The sequence below is a fragment of the Nycticebus coucang genome, chromosome 3 (assembly GCF_027406575.1).
Source record: "Nycticebus coucang isolate mNycCou1 chromosome 3, mNycCou1.pri, whole genome shotgun sequence".
Classification (NCBI taxonomy): domain Eukaryota; kingdom Metazoa; phylum Chordata; class Mammalia; order Primates; family Lorisidae; genus Nycticebus; species Nycticebus coucang.
Window position 1 is genome coordinate 10,688,534 of NC_069782.1, and position 19,178 is coordinate 10,707,711.

General features: G+C 53.6%; 1 protein-coding gene across 3 annotated transcripts in view; it reads right to left on the reverse strand.

Moving 5' to 3' along the window:
• The window catches only part of TRIOBP (TRIO and F-actin binding protein), a 65,239-nt gene that overhangs the window by 19,102 nt on the left and 26,959 nt on the right, over nt 1-19,178 (reverse strand). The window contains exons 8-11 of one of the 3 annotated variants that reach the window (XM_053584012.1): nt 17,242-17,356; nt 15,503-16,495; nt 12,253-12,330; nt 9,683-9,820 (exon numbers count right to left, since the gene is read on the reverse strand). In XM_053584012.1, the coding sequence (XP_053439987.1) occupies nt 9,683-9,820; nt 12,253-12,330; nt 15,503-16,495; nt 17,242-17,356 (1,324 nt within the window). Of the gene's footprint in view, nt 1-5,351; nt 5,572-9,682; nt 9,821-12,252; nt 12,331-15,502; nt 16,496-17,241; nt 17,357-19,178 lie in introns of those variants that run through there. The other 2 variants (XM_053584010.1, XM_053584011.1) reach the window with 2 other exon arrangements.

Below are 19,178 nucleotides of genomic sequence, written 5' to 3' on the forward strand. Positions count from 1 at the left end.
CTAGAAAAGTTCAGAGAACAGCCTGGACCAGCAGGGCTGAGTGACCTATTCAGCTCCTCTCTCTGATGTGGCCTAGGCAGCTATCAGGAATGTGCCTGCCCTAACCTACTGACCCTGTGATCCAACCAGTCCCGCCCTTCTTTTGTCTCCTAGAGACCCCAGAAGGTACAGCCAGTGCCAGGCTGGGGTCAGAAACATTTGCCCACGCCCCCCCTCCCCCACCCCTCCTCCAGCAGATCTCTTTCGGAAGGCCAGGGAGATGGCATCTCAGTCCTGGCAAGCCCTACCTTCCGGGTGCTCCCCAGGGGAACACAGCCCTGGGGCCTGGGATCACCCAGCTGCAGCATGGTCCACAGGAGCCTGTGCCAGGCATCCCCACCCCAGACCTAGATGAAGAACCTATTCATCCTTGCTCTGACCATGCCCATCTGGTGGATGCCAGCTCCTAGACCCTCCCTGCCCACTGAGAAGACCTCTCTCATTTAGATCCTGGTCCCTCTGTGGTATCAGCTCCTGCCCAATGGCAAGGAAGAGAGCAGGGCAGGCCAGGCTGACAGGCAAGGAAGAGGCAGCCACCTGTTGCCATGGCTCTGAGCCCACCTATCAGCTCCTACATCGCAGCCTCACCAGGCCAAGGTGTCTGGTTGCGTGGAGGGAGCCGATGGCATGGCTCAGTGGGGTGGGCAGCGACAGCAGTAGCTGGAAACCAGAGCCACCTGACCTGGCCACCTCTCCTGACCTGCCCTTCTCCTAGAGAGCCCTTTCTCAGGTGGAAGAAGTGAACCAAGAGGGACTTGAGGCTGCTGTGGATCCAGAACCATCCATAGCCATGGTCAGGGAACATCAGCAGGCTGGCAGCCTCTCTCTGCATCCCTAAGGGAGGGGACACAGGCACTGCTCAGAGCTGGGAAATCCTGGGGCTGCATTCAACCTGTCTGCTCTCTCTTCTGCTACTGAAGACAGAAGCCACCCAAAATGGTCCCAAGGTAAAGACTGGTGACCACACCTGGCTCCACATCCCCTCAGGTTGGGACCCGCACGGCTTCCAGACCTGGCACGGGACCTAGCACAGCAGGCCTCAGAGAAAACTTGCTGAATAAATATCTACCCTTTTCTACCTCCCTGATCTAAATTCCTGCATTTTTCAGACAGTCCCTTCACCCCAGCTTCCTGGGCCCATGGAGCTGACATCACTGACCCAAGTCAGAGCTGACCCAAGTGAGAGCCCCTGAAAGGGCTGCTGAGCAGACAATGTCGCCAGTTGGACTGAGTCAGGGCTGGGAGAGCAGCCATGGCTCCAAGTGGCTGGGCGAGGGCTCTCCAACCGGAATGACAGGCTGGGACCCCGGGGACTGCCCGGGAAGCAGAGTCTCGGTGACCTTCCTAAGTCACACACCCCTTTCTGAGCCTTGCTGCCTGGCAGGGCAAATGATGAGGGTGTCCTGCTCTCCCCCAAATGTCCTGAGAGAACTGAATGTGCCTGTACACAGAGAAGCATGGTGACCCTCCAGAGGCCAGTACAGACGTACCACACACCAGAGGTCAGGCACGACATGGCACAGCGACCTCGAGAGAGGAGGCTGCCATTGGAGTTTTAAACCCTTTTGGCAAGGAAACCTGTGCCCAGGGTGGAAAAGTCTGATAACCTAAGTCTCCCCTGGCCGTACCTTCACACAGGGCTCCTCCAGAACCACCTCTCTGCCCACTGCTGGAGGCTCAGTTTGTCCTCCTTCCTTTTAGGACCGCTGACAGGCTCTCACAGCCCACGCCCCGCCTTGGCCAAGGTCAGTCCCACCTCCTGCCTGAGCCACAGTCCCCCCAAGCACAATCTGCCAAGGGGACTCACTTACAAGGCCTAGCATCACATCCTGCCTAAAATCTCCAGGGATGGCTCCAGGTGGCTTCAAAACAAAGTCCAGCTGCCTCAGGATGGCACAAAAGCTTCAATACACCCTTCTACCCTGGCCTCCTCTTTCCGAGGGCCCCCTTTTATACCACCGCAGAGGCCTTGCAGATCCCCAGCACCCCAGGAAGCAGGCCTTTCACACATGCTGTGTCCTCTGTCTGAAACACTGGGCTACCTCCTCCTCCGCTGACCAGGCCAGCCCCTTCTTGAGTCCAGCTCAACTGCCACCTCAGGTCCCTTTTCCAGGGCATGTCACACACTGCACCACAAGCCACTCCTGTGCTGCCCTCCCACAGCCCCTTGGCGAAGCCTCTGCTGTGTTTCTGATTTATCTTGAAGCCATTTACTTATTCCTCCCAGGCTAGACTACAAGCAATGCTAAGTCGAGGACACGCCTGTTCATCCCCTAAGACCCAGCACAGACAGAGGACTCAGGGAGTGTTTTCAGAAAAAAAGAACTTTTTAAAAAGCACCAGGCACCCTTCTAGGCCAGGAAATTGGTTGAAAAGGAGAGCCAAGGCCCCTGCCCTTATGGATCTTAGGAAAGAGACAGACAGTAAACAAGTGAACAGGTATATAATTTGATGCCTGGCAGTGGCTGGCTGGGGAATGAGGCTCCAGGGGTAAAGCTGTACACAGGCTAAGGCAAAGGGGGAGAGAAAATCCTGACCCCAGGCTCCACCGCAGCTTCACCAGCGCCCCGGAGCCTGTAAGCAGTCACCCACTCACACACCTGTGCCACTGCTGTATGTGGGGAAAGGAAAAGGGTGTACGTGGATCATTACAGAAGTTTGGAGATACACAAAAATCAAAAATATAAAAACAAAAACAAATGAAGCCCTCCCAACAACTCTGATAAGCAGAGCAAGTTGCAACTTGCACGGGTGAATAAGAAAGAACACTGTCAACTGAGTTTCTTGGAAGTGAAATAATGGACCATAACAAAGTCTGTCTCAAAACTTTGTAGTGACCTACGTAAAGCTTGGAGCAGGCTCAGCTCTGAATGGCAGCCAGGCTGAACCTGGTGAACACCTTTTTAGGGTTTTTTTGGTTGCTTTGTGGTTTTATTTGAGACAGAGTCTCATTCTGTTAATGGGGTAGAAGGCACTGGTATGATTATAGTTCACTGCAAACTCAAGCTCCTGGGCTCAAGCGATCCTTATACCTCAGCCCCCTGAGCAGCTGGGACTACAGGTAAATGCCACCATGCCCAGCCAATTTTTTTTTTTTTTGGCAGTTTATGGCTGGGGCTGGGTTTGAATCTACCACCTCCGACATATGGGACCAGTGCCCTACTTCTTTGAGTCACAGGCACTGCCCCCCAGCTGATTTTTTTTGTTTTTGAGACAAAGTCTCATTCTGGTGCCCTGAATAGAGTTCTGTGGTGTCATAGCTTACAGCAACCTCAAGCTCTTGGGCTCAAGAGATCCTCTTGCCTCAGTTTTTCTATTTTTAGTAAAGATGGAGGTCTTACTACTGCTTAGGCTGGTCTTGAACTCCTGAGCTCAAGCAATTCACCCACCTCGGAATCCCAGAGTGTTATAGGATTACAGATGTGATTTTTCTGTTTTTGGCAGAGACGGGGTCTTGCACTTGAACTCTTGATCTCAAGTGATTCTCTGACCCCAGACTTCCAAAGTGCTAGGATTAGAGGTGTGAGCCATAGTACTCAGCCCTGGTGCATTGTTAGTGGTGATCATGAGCTTTCTGTGCTCCAAAACCTTTGGTGGCTCCCCTACTGCCCCGACCAAAGCCCAAACTACTTTCCCCAGCTTGAAGGCCCTCCTTCTCAGCCCTTCTCTATGCTCACACTATTTCCCTAACATGACCACCAGCCTGCATCCATACTGCTGCATCCTCCCCAGCAAACCTCGACCTGACACAGTCCTACGTTCACAGGAGGACATCTCCTTTGGGAAGCCCTCCTCCCGCCAGCAGGAACGTGCTGTCCCTCCTCCAAGCACTGGACATACTGCTTCTAGCAGCCTTACCCTTGCTCCACACACAGCAGAGCAACTGTGGACATGTCTTATCTCTCCCGGGAAAGAAAACTAGGGCAGACTTGGATACAAACTCTGGCTCAGTCAGGGACCAACTATGTCACCTCTCCACACCTCAGCTTCCTCATCTCTTTTGATGGGGCTGTTACCTACCACCAACCTTAAAGAATCAAATATGCTAATGTGAAAGCACCCAGTTCAGGGCCTGGCAGGCACCCAGTGGGCAAAGCAAACACCCTCCTCCCAGCCCCAGGACACTGACTCAGCTCCTCCCCCCACATCCCCCTGCTCCTGACAGGGAAGGGGAGGCTGCTGAGGACAGGAAGGGCCAGCAGGGAGGTGGCAGGATGTGCGGAGGCTGAGGAAGTCCAGGCACTGGGACCAGGCCATCACACTCATAGGGCAGGGGCCCTGAGAGCCACGCCCCCCCAGCAGCACAGCCCACTCCTCATCAGAGTCGCCCTCATTTGAAGGAGCACACACCTGAAATATACACCCTGGTCATCTTCCCCTCAGGAGGGCCACCAGGCTGTCAGCCTCCCTAAGGCTCTGGCCAGATATCAAAGGCAGCTCCCTCTCAGAACATCATGGTCAGGAGGCCAGGCTGACCCAAAAGGGGGCTTCTACTTCCCTTTACAGTTGGTGTGACCTCCAGCTACCCATCAATGCCCCTCCCCGGGGGCAGTTTATCCTGTGAAATGGGGAGTACAGTGAACTCAATATGATAATTAAAGCACAGGAATTAATAGAACTTGGGTAAAGCTCAACCCCGTAAGAAAGGCAAACGCGCCTGACCCCTACTTCGCTGGCAGGCTTGCCCCACCCAAGGCCCAGTGCTGCTAAGTGGTAAGCCCGGGTGAACATGCTATCCCGCGCTTAGACGTCCGGGAAGGGGCTCTCAGAACACTGGATGGGACGGTCCAGCCCTTTCTCACACACCCAACCTCGGGCCAGCCCCCACCCAGTCAGCCAGCCTTCCCAGGCACGGATCTCTGCGACCTGAACCAGGCAGGGCCCCTTTCCAGCCCCAGGCGAGACCCCCGTCCCAGGCCAAACCCATCTCTGCTCCTCCCGCGGCGTGGGGCCCTGGGAGCCCCTGGCAGCTTGGGGAATCAGATCTTCAACTAGGGAGCTAGAGGGGAGGTGGAAAACGGTCGCTCCGAATCAACTGGAGAGTGGTGGCCGGAAAGTAGGGAAGGGGATTCCCGGGACGGGCAGTTACCATCTCTTGGAGGCTCCTGGGGGCAAGTCGGAGAGGAAAAGTGAGTAGGAGGCCCCGGGAAAGGTGAGGCAGGTCTGGCCGGCCCGAGCCTCTGAGGTCTCCTGTCTTTCCAGCTGAGACCTCTCCTCGGCTCGGGGAAGTGAGAAGGGGGCTGCCCGGGAAGCGGGAGGCTCGGCCCTGCCTCGGCCTGGGACGCGGAGAGGCTTTCCTGGGGGGCACTCACCGTCATGGCGGCGTCTCTGGGCGGCGGGAGCAGGAGGCAGCACGGCGTTAGGGGCTCTCGGGCCGGGCTCCGCGGCGCGGGCACCCCGCCGCCGCCGCCGCCGCCGCCCCTCTCGGCAGCCCGCCGCCACTCCTCCGGCCCTTCCCTTCCCCAGCCCTGCCCCGGCCCCTTCCATCCGCCCATAAAACTTTTTTTTTTTTTTTCAAACTTCCTGGGAGGACCCGGGCGGGCCAATGGGCGTCGGGGAAGTCGGGACAAACAGCCGCGGGGCGGCGGGCGGGCCAACCCGAGCGCGGGCCGGGGCCTGCCGCGACGGGACTGGCGCGCGAGGCGGGCGGCTGCGGGCGGATGGAGCCGGAGGGAGGGGCTGGGAGTGGAGCCGCGGGCGGCAGCAGCCGGAGGGTGGGCCGGTTCTGCTGTGGACGCGCTGGGAGGAAGGGAGGGCTCGGCGCGCAGGTGGCTGCGTCCTGCGGCGGTGCAGAGGTGGAGGGGGGCGGCCGGGAATGGCTCCTCATCGCCCCGGCAACGCGGCGCGCCCCAACCCGGAGCCGCCCTACCGAGCGGCGGAGCCAGTAGGACTTGACACCTTGGTTTGCTGGGGACGTGGGCAAAGCACCCCCATTCAGCGGGTCTCCCTTACCGAACCCGCTAGTTACCTGTGTAAAATTGACTTTTGTCCTCATCACAGACTTGAGAAGGAAGTTTCCTTGTCCCCATTTTACTGAGAAAAAAATGGACTTTCAGAAAGTTGAGTCTGCTTGTCCAGAGTCACAGAAAGAAGAGAGGAAATTCCCAGGAAGTAAGCTGGGCACAGTGAGGTCTGAATGATAGGGCCCTCCCCAAATGCCCACTCCCCACAAACGTGTCCTTTTTGATAAAAGGACTTTGGGTTTTCAGGTGTGAAGGGCCCCAGACATCCATTGCTCTCGTTCCCAGAATACTTGCTTGAGGATCTTTGCCTGCAGGAGTTCATGAGTCCTGCAGATGAGAAGGATCTTGGTGGAATGTGTTGCAAAATACACTAAAGGAAGCCCTGTGGCATAGTGATTCAATCCATATGTTACCTTAGGCAAGCAAGAAACTTAACTTCTGGGTGACAACCACAATTTCACCCTCTGTAAAATGGAGTTATGCTATTACCTCATGAAGTTGCCTTAAGAATTAAGTGTTAATTCAAATAAAGTACCTACGGCAATCTCTTTATCCTTAGGTAGGGGAGCTGGAATAGTGGCCATTTCTATTACTCTGCCATCTTGATTTGGGATCCAGAAATTATTGCTTTTTTGGAAATTCTTTTTTTTTTTTTTTTTAGACAGAGCTTCAAGCTGTTGCCCTGGGTAGAGTGCTATGGCATCACAGCTCACAGCAACCTCCAATTCCTGGGCTCAAGCGATTCTTCTACAGGCGCCTGCCACAACACCCGGCTATTTTTTGTTTGCAGCCCTTATTGTTGTTTGGTGGGCCTGGGCTGGATTCAAACCCGCCAGCTCAGGATATGTGGCCGGCACCTTAGCCACTTGAGCCACAGGTGCCGAGCCAAGAAATTATTGCTCTTTTAATTACTATCCCCATTTTGCAGAATAAGAAATGAATACCCCAAGGGAGCTGAAATCCTTTCCTAGCATTTCCTTCAGGCAGTCTCTCTCCCTTGAGGAATGAGGCTATGGATAAGAACATATAATTCGGGCAGCGCCTGTGGCTCAAAGGGGTAGGGCGCTGGTCCTATATGCCAGAGGTGGCGGGTTCAAACCCAGCCCCGGCCAAAAACCACCAAAAAAAAAAAGAACATCTAATTTCTAATTCTAGAAACTGGCCTTCTTGGTACCCCTGCACCTCACTCAGGTACTCAGTTCTTGGAAGAATGAGTGAACAAACAGAAGATCTCACCTACCACCAAGGTCCTGGCCCAGTGGCCTGGCACCTAATAGAATCAGCTCCTAGGATTTCCCTTCTAGTACCCTCAACCCAGTGGCCAGTCCACTCCCCTGCTCAAAGTTCTTCCATATGTCACCAGTGCTGATAGAAGAGCTCTACATTCCTATTCTAGGCAGCCAGCATCCATCAAAATTTGTCCCCTGCCTGCCCTCCTCTGTCCTTCCACATGCATGTTTGACATCATAGGGACAAAAACATTAGACTATTGGGAATTACCAGGATGAGCCAGATTCTTTGGACCTGCTGACTGCACATGTTCTCTGTCATGTTTGGAACACTTTCCCTTCCTGTCTTCTGTGCCCCAATACACACATACACTCACATACTCATTCTTTTTCCCTCCCTCCAACCTCCCTCTAAATGTTTGTTTGCCTGGAAAATGTCTCTCTTCAACTCTCAGCCCGAAGGAGTGCGCATCACACTTGGAAGCTCCTTGCCCAGTGCTCCCTGCATCTGTACATTTCCCCCCTAAAGCGATGACCACACTGTGTTACTTGTCAGTGCCCTCACCTGACCGTGCTCTTTGTGGACAGGGCTGGAGTGTTTTTTGTCTGTGTCTTGGCAGCCAGCCCAGGGCCTCGGCCCACAATACATCCTCAGTAAACATGGAGAAATAAATGAATGCACAAATGAAGGAACCATACTTGTGCTGGCAGGATAGAGATGGCACAGCCCCAGGAGTCAGTTGTTAAACTGGCAAGAACATAGTAACAAACTTTGGGGTTATCCAGCCTCCAACTATCCCTCAATAGGCCTAGAGCACACAATGTGTTAGAGGCAGGGACAGAACTCAAGGCCAGGTGTTCTGGCTCTTGGCCACGGGCTCATTTCACTACTTCAGCTCAAGAGATGTTTGCAGCTGCTCCAAGTATCTCTCTGGAAGACCCTGTTGGCAGTTGCATCCCTAACACTTGATTTTTCTCATTCCCAGATGAGAGAATTTCAGTGGAACTCACCAAGCCTCAGTTGCCACATGTGTGTAATGGGAAAGATCTGTGGAGACTCTTAGGGCTGTAGGAGGGCCCAGGGTGATCAGGATGTTGGGGACAGGGAGAATGAAGGGTGTATGTAAATACTTGGCTCTGAGGTCAGCGGAGCAAGGTTTGAATCTCAGCTTTGGTCATTGACCACCATGTGACTTGGAACAAATGTCTTTCCTTCTCTGAGTCTCATTTCCTCATCTGTAAAATGGACAAGATGAAGCTAACCCCACCTAGAAGTGAGGATCAATCGGGCATGCCATACCCTGAGCTCAGAACTGGGCATATAGCAGGTGCATAATAATTGCCGGTAACCATCACTGTTATTATCCCAGAGTGCTTTTCCCCACTTCTCTCACCCTTCTCTTTACCAATAATTTACCTGGCCCCTCCTGGCAGACATGTTCAGTTTTAGTGACCTTTAGTTAGTCTGATAAGGGAATGCCTGTGCATGGCTTGAAGGTACCACCCTACTCAGATAACTATGTTTGCCTGACAGCCCTTGGTGCCTTAACTCCCAAAGAGCAGCAGAAAGGAAGTTACAGAGTGGATAAGAAACTTAGTGTTTAGGCAACCCCCTCCACACACACAACCAACCTCTGTGTATTCAGGTCTCCCTGAGTCCTCCCTGCACCCATGAGAGTCTCTGTAGATTTTTTTCTAATAGACAAATGTGGCAACCGAGGCTCACAATTGAGAGTTTGCTCACAATTGAGTTCAACCCTACTCTTAATGGGGAATGAAGAAAATCAGCTCCTGTACACCTTAGCTGTGCAGCCTCAGGCAAGTCAGCTGACCTCCCTGAGCCTCAGCCCCTTCATCTGGAGAATGGGCATACTGTGCGGTGGCCAGCCTAGCGCTGGACCCAGAGCAATAGAACAAGGAAGAGTCTGCCTGTCACTGAGAGAACAGACCCCAGGAGCCAGCCTATGGCCCTGCAGATGTAAAGCGAGTCACAGTCACCTCCCCTCCCTGCCCTTGAGGAAACCCCAACCAGAGGTCTAAGTGTTTACAGCCCTCTCCGGGGCAGGGGAGGGTTACGTAATGCCAGATGTTTGTGAAACTGGCTCAGGCCCAGATCTGAGACACACTTTGCAATCCCAGAGTCCCTTGAAGGCCTTCTCCCTCTCCCCCCACCTGGCTCCCCTTGGCCCAGGGCTGGCTGGCAGGAAGTTGCTAGTTGGAAGCTTTCAGCTGCATGAATTATTCCATCATCCCTCACCCTGAAAACTAATGTCCCCCCAGCCCCACTCGCAGAAACTGGGGGAGCTTAGGAGCTCCGTGTCTACCTCTCCTTTCATGTGGGGACCCCAAATCCCTCCTTCTCAGCCCCCCACTCTAACATCAGTCTCCTCCCTCCCCTCACCCTCTCTATCCACCCTCACCCGTGCATCACCCCCGCTGTAGCCAGCCTACCCTTCGCCACCTGAGGACCCCCAGAGACAGCAGGAACGGATTGAACAGCGTGGGCCGGTCCCCGGGCATCCGCCATGAGGTCACCAGTCGGCCCTTGAATGGGCTCCCAGCCTTGCCCTCTGCTGGCCTCTTGTCTGCCTGTCAAACAGGGTCCAGTGTTGGCCCCAGGTCCCTTTGGAGGGATGGGGGCATCCCTGGCTACAGACTCCCCTGCCCATTCTGCCATGCCCCTCTGCAAAGACCCAGGGTTCCCATCTTTCTCCCCTCCCAGAGCTGCAGAGAAAAGAACTGGTTTACTCATTCTCATTACATTGTGTTTGGCTGACAAGGCCCCGGGCTCAGCACCCTGTAGATGTGCGCCTCACCACCCTAACTCAGTCAAAGCATGGCTGCACCGTGAGGGGAACGCAGACCACAGATGTGTGCTCTACCCACATGGTGTTTTCAGATTACTTTTCATTGGGTTCCATTGTTAAATAATTAGAAGAGTTGATGTATAAATATATTTCCTGTTCCTCTTAAGATATCTAAAGGTGGCCTGGCGCCTTTAGTTCAAGCAGCTAAGGCACCGGCCACATACACCAGAGCTGGCAGGTTTGAATCCAGCCCAGGCCTGCCAAAACAACAATGAAAACTATAACCAAAATATAGCCGGGTGTTGTGGCGGGTGCCTATAGTCCCAGCTACTTGGGAGGCTGAGGCAAAAGAATCGCTTAAACCCAGGAGTTGGAGGTTGCTGTGAGCTGTGACGTCACAGCACTCGACCCAGGGTGACAGCTTGAGGCTCTGTCTCAAAAAAAAAAGATATCTAAAAGTGTAGAAACTCTGAGCCGATCTTCCCCATGAACAACCATCTGGAGCCAAGGGTCACACACCTCTGACCCTCAGGACATTAGGTTGTGGCTACCACTTAAGTAAAAAGAATGAGTTACAGACTTCCACAGACACCCCAGCACCCCTAAATGCTCCCCATTTTGGAGTTATCTTTGTTGGAGAAACCAAAACCCTAGCACAGCAGTGGGAGGACTTTATGCAAAGTCACCTAGAAATTTACTGGCAGAGGTAGGACAGAGCCCAGGTGTCCCAACTCTGCAGATTCTCTGGAAGCAGACTTGAAGCATCAAAGTGCAGGTCCAGAAGGGCTTTGGGGAAAGGAGTGTCGCCACCCTGCTACCACTCCCCCATCACAGCCCTGACCACACAGTGTGCAACTGTCTCATCAGACTAAGCAACTTGGTAGCACCCTGACTCATTGCACACAGGCACACAGAAGGTGCTCACTAAGTGTACATGAGTGTATGGAGTGAATGAATGAGGTAGTTATCAGTGCTGTCCAGTTGAAGCTGCCTAGAGGAGAGTTGAGAGATTTTCCATGTCACTGAGACAGCCCCATTTCAAAACTGCCTCCAGGAAGTATGAAGAAATAACCCAGGAAGAGGAAGAGCAATGTGTCAGAGGCCACGTGTGGGCTGGGAGCACATTTACTGCTCAGAGTCCCCATCCCCTCCCATGTCACAGAAGGGAAGACTGGTCCCTCTAGCACAGTAGGTCTCAACCTTACTAATGCCACGGCCCTTTAATACAGAGAACTGCGGCTCTAGCAGGTATAGCACTCTGAGTGAGGCCACACAGGAGATCAGGGCAGAGCTGGGCAGCAGCATGGGAGGGTAGGGGTCCCACACCCTGGGTTCTAGTTTGAGTTCAGCCTCTGGCTGCTGTGTGACCTGGAAGAACTCCCTTGCCTCTGTTTCCTTGTCTCCACAGTAAGGGGCTGGACAGAATCCTCCCAGCTCTGATTAGCGGCAGAGCCAGGCCGGGGGACTCCAGGCTGCCAGACAAATGTTCTCTGTTATACCTGGCTTTTCAGGAGGTGGCACAGGGAGCAGCAGGACAGGAAAGTACAGTCCCAAACAGTCTGTCTTCTTGCCCTCGCCTCCCAGGGCCCTCAGCTCTGACCTCAGCTCTCTGGAGGCTGAGGGTGATGAGAACAGTCTGTTTGGCAGGTTGCAGGGAGGGCGGGGCAGAGCTGTGTGGCCAGCTGCAGCCAGGCCTCAGAGCCGTCTCCATGCCTCTGGCCCCCTGCACACATCTGTCCTGCCTCCATGACAAAGAGTCCCTCCAGGCCCAGCTGGCTGAGGCGCTTCCTCAGCTCTCTTCATGCCTTCTCTTGCCTCCAGCTTCTAAAGCCCTACTTTTGCTCTCAGCCTGGGCTGGCCTTCTAGAACTAGAAGGACTTTGTCCTCAGAAACCATCAGAGACAAACCACTGTTTTCCCAGGGAAAGACATAACCTTTTCAGGGCAGTCCAGCAAGTTAGAAGAAGAGCCCTGGGCTTCTGAATCCCAGGGTCCTCCACCTACCCAGGTCCCTAAGTCAGAGGTGACTCATGATTGGCTCTTCCAGAGCCCCTCTTCTCCAGGCCCCCCATGCATACAGATGACCCTGTAGCAGAGCCAGCCTTGGTCTGGATGGCCCAGACCTCTTCCAAGGAACTCAGCCCATGTCTGCTTGGTTTCCCTTCCCTTCCCTTCCCCTCCCCTCCATACATGCCCATGCCCATGACCCAACTACCGAGTCTGCCCGCGTCTGGTCAGTCAGGGAGTCTGGGCCTCTGCTTGGTTCTGACTCCTCAGGCTCCTCTGTTTGGAACTAGAGAAAAGAAAGAACACAGCTTAGCTTGGCTTATCCCCGGGGTCCACCCATCTAGTCACCTTCTCATCTGTCCACTTACCATCCATCCACCCATCCAACATCCATCCAGCATCCAGCAACAGTAGATCCATGTATACATCCAGCCATTCAATGTGCATCTCACGTTGACCACCATCTCATCTGTCCAACATCACTGTCTGCCACCCATTCCCATAGCCCTCCTGTACTGATCCATCATCTATCCACCCACACAACACCCACATATCCATCCGTCATCCATCTAACCATCCTTCCAATAATCACTTACCATCCATCATCTGATATTTATCCATCCATGTAACATCCATCCATCCATATTCCACCCAACTTCCATCTGTCCATTCATCATTATACACCCATGCATCTCCTAAGCAACATCCATCATCAGTCCATCATCCATTCATCACCCAGCTATCCATACATCATTCACCCATATGACATTTCTCCAACACACGTCTATTTATCATTCATTTAACATACTGGTACCTCATCTATCCATCACCCAACCACATAGCCGTCATCTGTCATTCTACCCACTGACCCCTCATCATCTATCTTGTTTGTTGTTGTTGTTGTTTTGTGACAGAGTCTCACTTTGTTGCCCTCAGTAGAGTGCAGTGGTGTCAGAGCTCACAGCAACCTCAAACTCTTGGGTTCAAGTGATTCTCTTGCCTCAGCCTCTCAAGTAGCTGGGATGACGGGCACCCGCCACAACACTTGGCTTTTTTATTTTTATTTTTATTTTTTTTGTAGAGACAGAGTCTTACTTTACCGCCCTTGGTAGAGTGCCATGACGTCACATGGCTCACAGCAACCTACAGCTCTTGGGTTTAGGCGATTCTCTTGCCTCAGCCTCCCAAGTAGCTGGAACTACAGGCGCCCACCACAACGAGGGCTGGTTTGGCTATTTTTTAGGGACGAGGTCTCTCTCTGGCTCAGGCTGGTCTTGAACCAGTGAGCTCAGGCAATCCACCCACCTCAGCCTCCCAAAGTGCTAGGATTACAGGCGTGAGCCACCACGCCCGGCCTTCATCATTCATCTTGTGTGCACGCAAGTATCCATGTATTCACTGATCAACCATCCCCTGCACTGAGCCCCTCCTTTATGTCAGGCCCCGGGCCGGGGGCCAGAGGTGCAGAGATATAGTAGGCCCAGCTCCTGCCCCCATGGAGCTATGTCTCTTATGGGGAAATGACAAACACAGTATGACAAATGGAAAGAAGCAAAACTGCCAAGCCCTGAAGGGGACCATCACCAGGTTGGGACTGGGTCAAGTATTCAGGGAAGGCTTCTCAGGACAGGGCACCTCACCTGAGAATTGAACAGTGAACAAGCATTTGGAGGGTGAGGGGGGAAGGAAAGAGAATCCTAGGCAATGGGAATAGCATGTGCAAAGGTAAGGACATGTGCGAACAGAAATGTCATATGGACAATGTCACAAGGACATGTGCGAACAAGAAATGTCATATGGGTGAATGATGGATGGATAGCTGGGTGATGAATGGATGATGGACTGATGATGGATGTTGCTTAGCACTAGAGGCAGATCTGGGCTGGGAGAAAGGGAAGAAAGCCTTGAATGCCATGCCAAGGATTTTCATAGAGGGAAGCACCTGGTGCTCCTGCCCTCCCCAGTCATCTTCTCCTGGCCTCCCAGGACCTCTGAGCCTCACTGTGGACAAACTAGCTAAATCTTTCTGCCCTCATCTCCTTTTTGACTGGGCCAGCCTGCAGCACCCCAGCATCCACTGGGACACGGCCTCTGTCCTCCCCGAGCTGCCTGTAGTCTACTTGCCTCTCCAACCAGTCTAACGGCAACTCGAGAAAGGACCAAGCTGGCTAATTCTTGCATTTCTGGTGTCTGTGCACTGAATTGATTAGAGGGAAATGCAGGGGCAAGGGAGTCCCCAGTCCTTTTGGGGGCTTCACAATGTGGTGGCTGAAAGCACACTTCGGAGTGGACACTGCTCCTGTATCTCACAACTTATGTACATGGGACTCCTGGCAAATCCCTATAAAAAGTCTAAGCCTCAGTTTCTTCATCTGTAAAATGGAGACAGTGGCTGCTGTCTCATATCTACTTGAGCCACATGTGGCAAGACATATAAAGCACTGTGCTCAGGGCCTGGCACAGAGAACATGGGGAGGACGTAGCATCAGACCATGCACCCAGGAGATGAGGAGGCTTCGGAAGAACAGCAGGAGTCTCCCCACCACCCAGTGCTGCTTGCTAGGGAAGCAGTGGGCCTATTTTCCAGGAGACCGAGGCCAAGAGAAGCTGGTATCCGAAACCACGTGCCGTCCTCATAGGGAGCTGATGCTAGGCTGCGGGGCTCTGGGTTCCAGGACCGTGCCCCCAGACGCTCTCCCATCTTCAGATAAATACTCTGGGATTTGAGGCAGCACCAAAGTACTACTGAGGTGGGGAAGGGTGAGCACCTACTGTGTGTCAGGCATGTGGCTATCTTTGCACATGGCCCTCATCTAAGCAGTCTGTCTCGGCAGCCCACTCAACTCAGCATTTTTGCAGCCTCTTCTCTGTATTTGAGAAGAACTATAGGAGTCACAGAGGGGTCAGCGACACTGCCCTGGAGTCTTGAACTTGGGGTACAGCAGGATGGAGGGGAGAGGACATGACCTCAATGGCTGCAGTCCCAGGCAGGGGCAGACACCCACTGCCGGACACAACATAAGCAAGATGTGGTAGGCCCAGGAGGGGAGCAGGCCCTGGCCAGAGCATCTTGCTTGAGGCCTCCGGGTGGTCTACATCAACCAGACCTGGGTTCCACCTCCCACTAGCTCTGTGATCTTGGACAAGTGGCTTAATTCTTTGCCTCAGTTGCCTTTTCCATAAATAATGTCTTTCTCATCAGGTTGCTGTGGAGACTAAATGGAAAAAGTCCATGTAAAACATTCAGACTTAGGTTCGGCATGTAGTAAATGCTCAAAAATGTGTCGGTCATGACCACTGTTGGGCCAGCTTGGTGGTCAGGGCGGGTCTTGGTAGCAGGGAGGATGAGGTCTGAGCATGCAGGGTTTGCAGGAGCCCAGGCTACTCACAGGGGAGGCCTTTCTAAGTCTAGGATGGGCTGACTTTCTGGCTACCTTTGGGAGGTGGGACTGACGTACCTCTAGCTCTGGCAAGCTGGGGCTTCTGCTCGCTAGCTGGCCCATCTGCTCCAGGCCAGCCATAGTGGAGGTCTCTGGTCCACTTGTCACTTTGGTCTTTGGCCACTGGGTGGAGGTGTGGGCAGGGCTGGGCGGCTCAGCTGGGCTCTGGGGCCACTGCCCAGGGCCGTGTCCATTGACTGGGGTAGCTTCGGCCCAGCCTGAAGGCTGGCTGTGTTGCTTTTGCTCCAGGACTTCCTTTGTGTCTGGGGGACCTGGCTCTGGCCCTGAAGCCTTGGCCAGGTCACCCCAGTGTCCGGCTGGGTCCTTGCGGGGCAGCTGGGCCTGCAGGAGCTCCAGCAGGCCCTGCCAGTCCAGCCTCGGGAGACGGGCCCAGGAGCCTTCCCCAGGTGCCCGGAGAAAGCCCAGTAAGTCAGTCCAGTCAAGCTCGGGGTGCCTCTCAGGGCCAGTGGGTGTCTCAGGCTGCCAGGGGTTTGAGAACTCAGGTGGGCCTGCCCAGGAGCTCTCCGTGGGGCTCATAGGCTGGTGGGGACTCGACAGTTCCTGCAGGCTGCCCCAAACCCTCTGGGCCGGCTTCCTGGGGAGGTCCCCCCAGCCCTCTGACTGTCCCCAGCTCGCCCTGTACTCCCTGGGAGGGCCCTTCCATGCTTCCTCCTGGGCTCTGGCAGCCCCCAGGCTGGGCTCCCCATATCTTTGCCAGCCCCCAGGGTCCGGGCCCTCCTCCTGGCTGCTCCAGCTCCTCTCCTGGGGCCTGTGAGGGCACTGGGACCCTGGTGGTTCCTCCTGACTCTGCCACTCCCCCAGAGGCTGTCTCCGGCCTGCTCGGCCACTCTCTGGAGGTCTCTCTGTCCGCAGCTCCCTCTCAGGGGTCCTAGCTGATGTTCTGGGAGATAGGGAGGACCACTGGAGCTGCCTCTCAGGACTCCTGGAATGAGGGGGCTCCGCTTGGCTCTGCCGGGCTGGTTCTGCCTGTTTGGCAGGGGGCTTGGTCACCTGAGGATGAGGTGAGGGAATGGGTGAGGCTAGGTGGCCTCTGCTTGTCATAGTCAGGCCCTGGGAGAGGCAAGGCTGCCCACACAGCAGCCTGGATCAAACTAGGTCTAAAAGCACATAGGTTCCCTGGGTTCTCTCTCTTAGGGGTCAGCTCTTCCCTCTCACCCACTTTTCACAGTTCCAGAGAGAGAGAGATCTGCAAAGAGCTACTCACTCCTCTGGCTTCCCCCGCCCCCTAAGATACTGATCCAACCTGGGGTATCAGGTGCTGGAGTTTCCACTACTAACACCCCATTCCTCTGCATTGGGCCTTGCCCTCTAAGTTTCTTTTTTTTTTTTTTTTTTTTTTGTGGTTTTTGGCTGGGGCTGGGTTTGAACCCGCCACCTCCAGCATATGGGACTGGCACCTTACTCCTTGAGCCACAAGTTTCTTTAGAGTCCCCCCCAGAGAGCCCTTAGGGCCAGATTGATGCATCTCAGGCTTTCCCCAAAATCTCAAAAGAGCAGGCACCTAATGAAAGAAGCAGATAGTGTGGGGGGCTATCTTCAAAGGGCTAATTTGGGGTCCTTTGTATTTTGCCAAGAGCTACTGGCCCTTGGGAGAGGAGAGAGGAGGAGAGCTGGACGCCCATGACTGGGGCTCTGACATATTCATAGGGTCCCTGCCCAGGACCCTTGCCTGACCCCTAGGGGGAGGGGAGCAGTGGCCACCCCTTGGGGTGTTGGGGCCCTGTGGCACTGCTCACCTGCCTGCTGGGGGCAGGGCTGGACTGTCTTCGGAGAACTTGGCTCTGACCTTGACTGGGCTGCTGCAACCGTCCCTCTTCCCGGGCCTGGAAGGTCCCTGGTGCCTCGGACTTCCTATGAGCAAATGCAGCTTCCCTGAGGGCCTTTGGGATTGTCTCACTCCCAGCACCCCAACATCTCCACTCCCACCACCACCAGGAGATGTAGGAGATCCAGGGACTCACTGCAAGCCCATTGAAGGGCCCTAAGTGAAAGCTGGCCTCAGTTTCCCCTTCCTTTTTTTTTTTTTGGAGACAGAGTCTTATTTCATAACCCTCAGTAGAGTGCATCATAGGTCACAGCAACCTCAAACTCTTGGACTCAAGCGATTCTCTTGCCTCTGCCTCCCAAGTAGCTGGGACTACAGGCGCCTGCCACAACACCTGGATATTTTTTAGAGATGGGGTCTTGCTCAGGCTGGTGTTGAACCTGTGAGCTCAGGCAATCCACCCACCTCAGCCTCCCAGAGTGCTAGGATTATAGGCCTGAGCCACCGTACCCGGTCCAATTTCCCCTTCTGAAAAATGGGGATGTTCTGCCTCCTAAGGCTGTTGTGAAGTTGATATGAGAAAAGTGGTGAGTAAAGGGGTGGGGGGGCCGTGCCTTGGCTGCCATGGCTGCCACCATCTCACTCAGTACTCCCCATCATCACCACCCCAAGTAGCCCATCAGCCACCCCCAGATAAAGGTTAGACTGGTCCTAGTGGGAATTATAATTTATTGAGCGCCTACTGTGTACCAGGCACAGTGTGCACAGAATTATTATGGTAAACATTTATTGAGCACTTCCTATGTTCCAGGCGCCAAGCACTGTACACACGATCTCATCCCATCTCACACAACCCATGTGGTGGGGACGGGAGAGGCAGAATGTTATGTGTTCTTGTAGTCCATTCTTTCTGTCCATATGGTACATTTTGGATTTTTTTGCCTTAGAATAGAATTCCAGCACTTAGGCTTTGAAACTCAAGGCAATCGTAGCTGTTGGCAAAAGACCTCTCAGTGAGACCAGAAGACAGAAACATTCTCTCCTCCCTAACAACTCCACAAAGGCCAATATAAACTGTCCAGGCAAACGTCATTTCTAAGACATCTGGACTACAGGTGTTGCCACATCTGACAAAGAGAATCTCTAACCTGTGTAAAGAGTCTGGTCCTAGGTCATTGCTAACAATTGGGAGCCGCAGTTATTAATATTGAACATGACATCTCCGAAGGTGGGCACATCTCTCCCCTCCCCTATGTAAGGGGATCACAAGAAAAGACTCAACTGCTCCGTGTATATTTATTTCAATGGAGTTTGTGAGTCTGACTTCATCTCAGTTGGTAAATGGAGCCCTTGTCCCTAGTGGCTGAACCAAACCAGGAGGAGAAGCCTGAAAAAGACAACCCTGGATCCCGTGGAGAGCGCAGAGCCGGCAAAAATCAAGGTAGGAGGAAGCTCTGCACAGGCGTCCACAGGTGAGACCTGCTTCCCGCAGTCATCCTGCAGCCAAGGAACTGTGCTGGAACGATGCAGAGGCTTTGGAGAGTATTGAAGTATGGGGTTGGGGTTTGTGTTGTCTTATGGCTTTGCCAATGTCATCAGAATCAGATTCATAAAGTACGGTAATTTGACCCTTTAGCAATCCTTAGCAACTAATTCAGGGAGGAACCAAAGTTCCCTGGAGTTAAGTGTTTCTAAGCTTGAGGGCTCCCTCGGCAGGTTCAATTTTTATTTTAATTTACTTATTCTATTTTTAGTAGAGACAGGGTCTCATTTTTGCTCAGGCTGGTCTTGAACTCCTGACCTCAGGGATCTGCCTGCCTTGGCCTCCCACAGTACTAGGATTACAGGAGTGAGCTACTGCACCCAGCCTCAGGTTCATTTTTTATTTTATTTATTTATTTATTTATT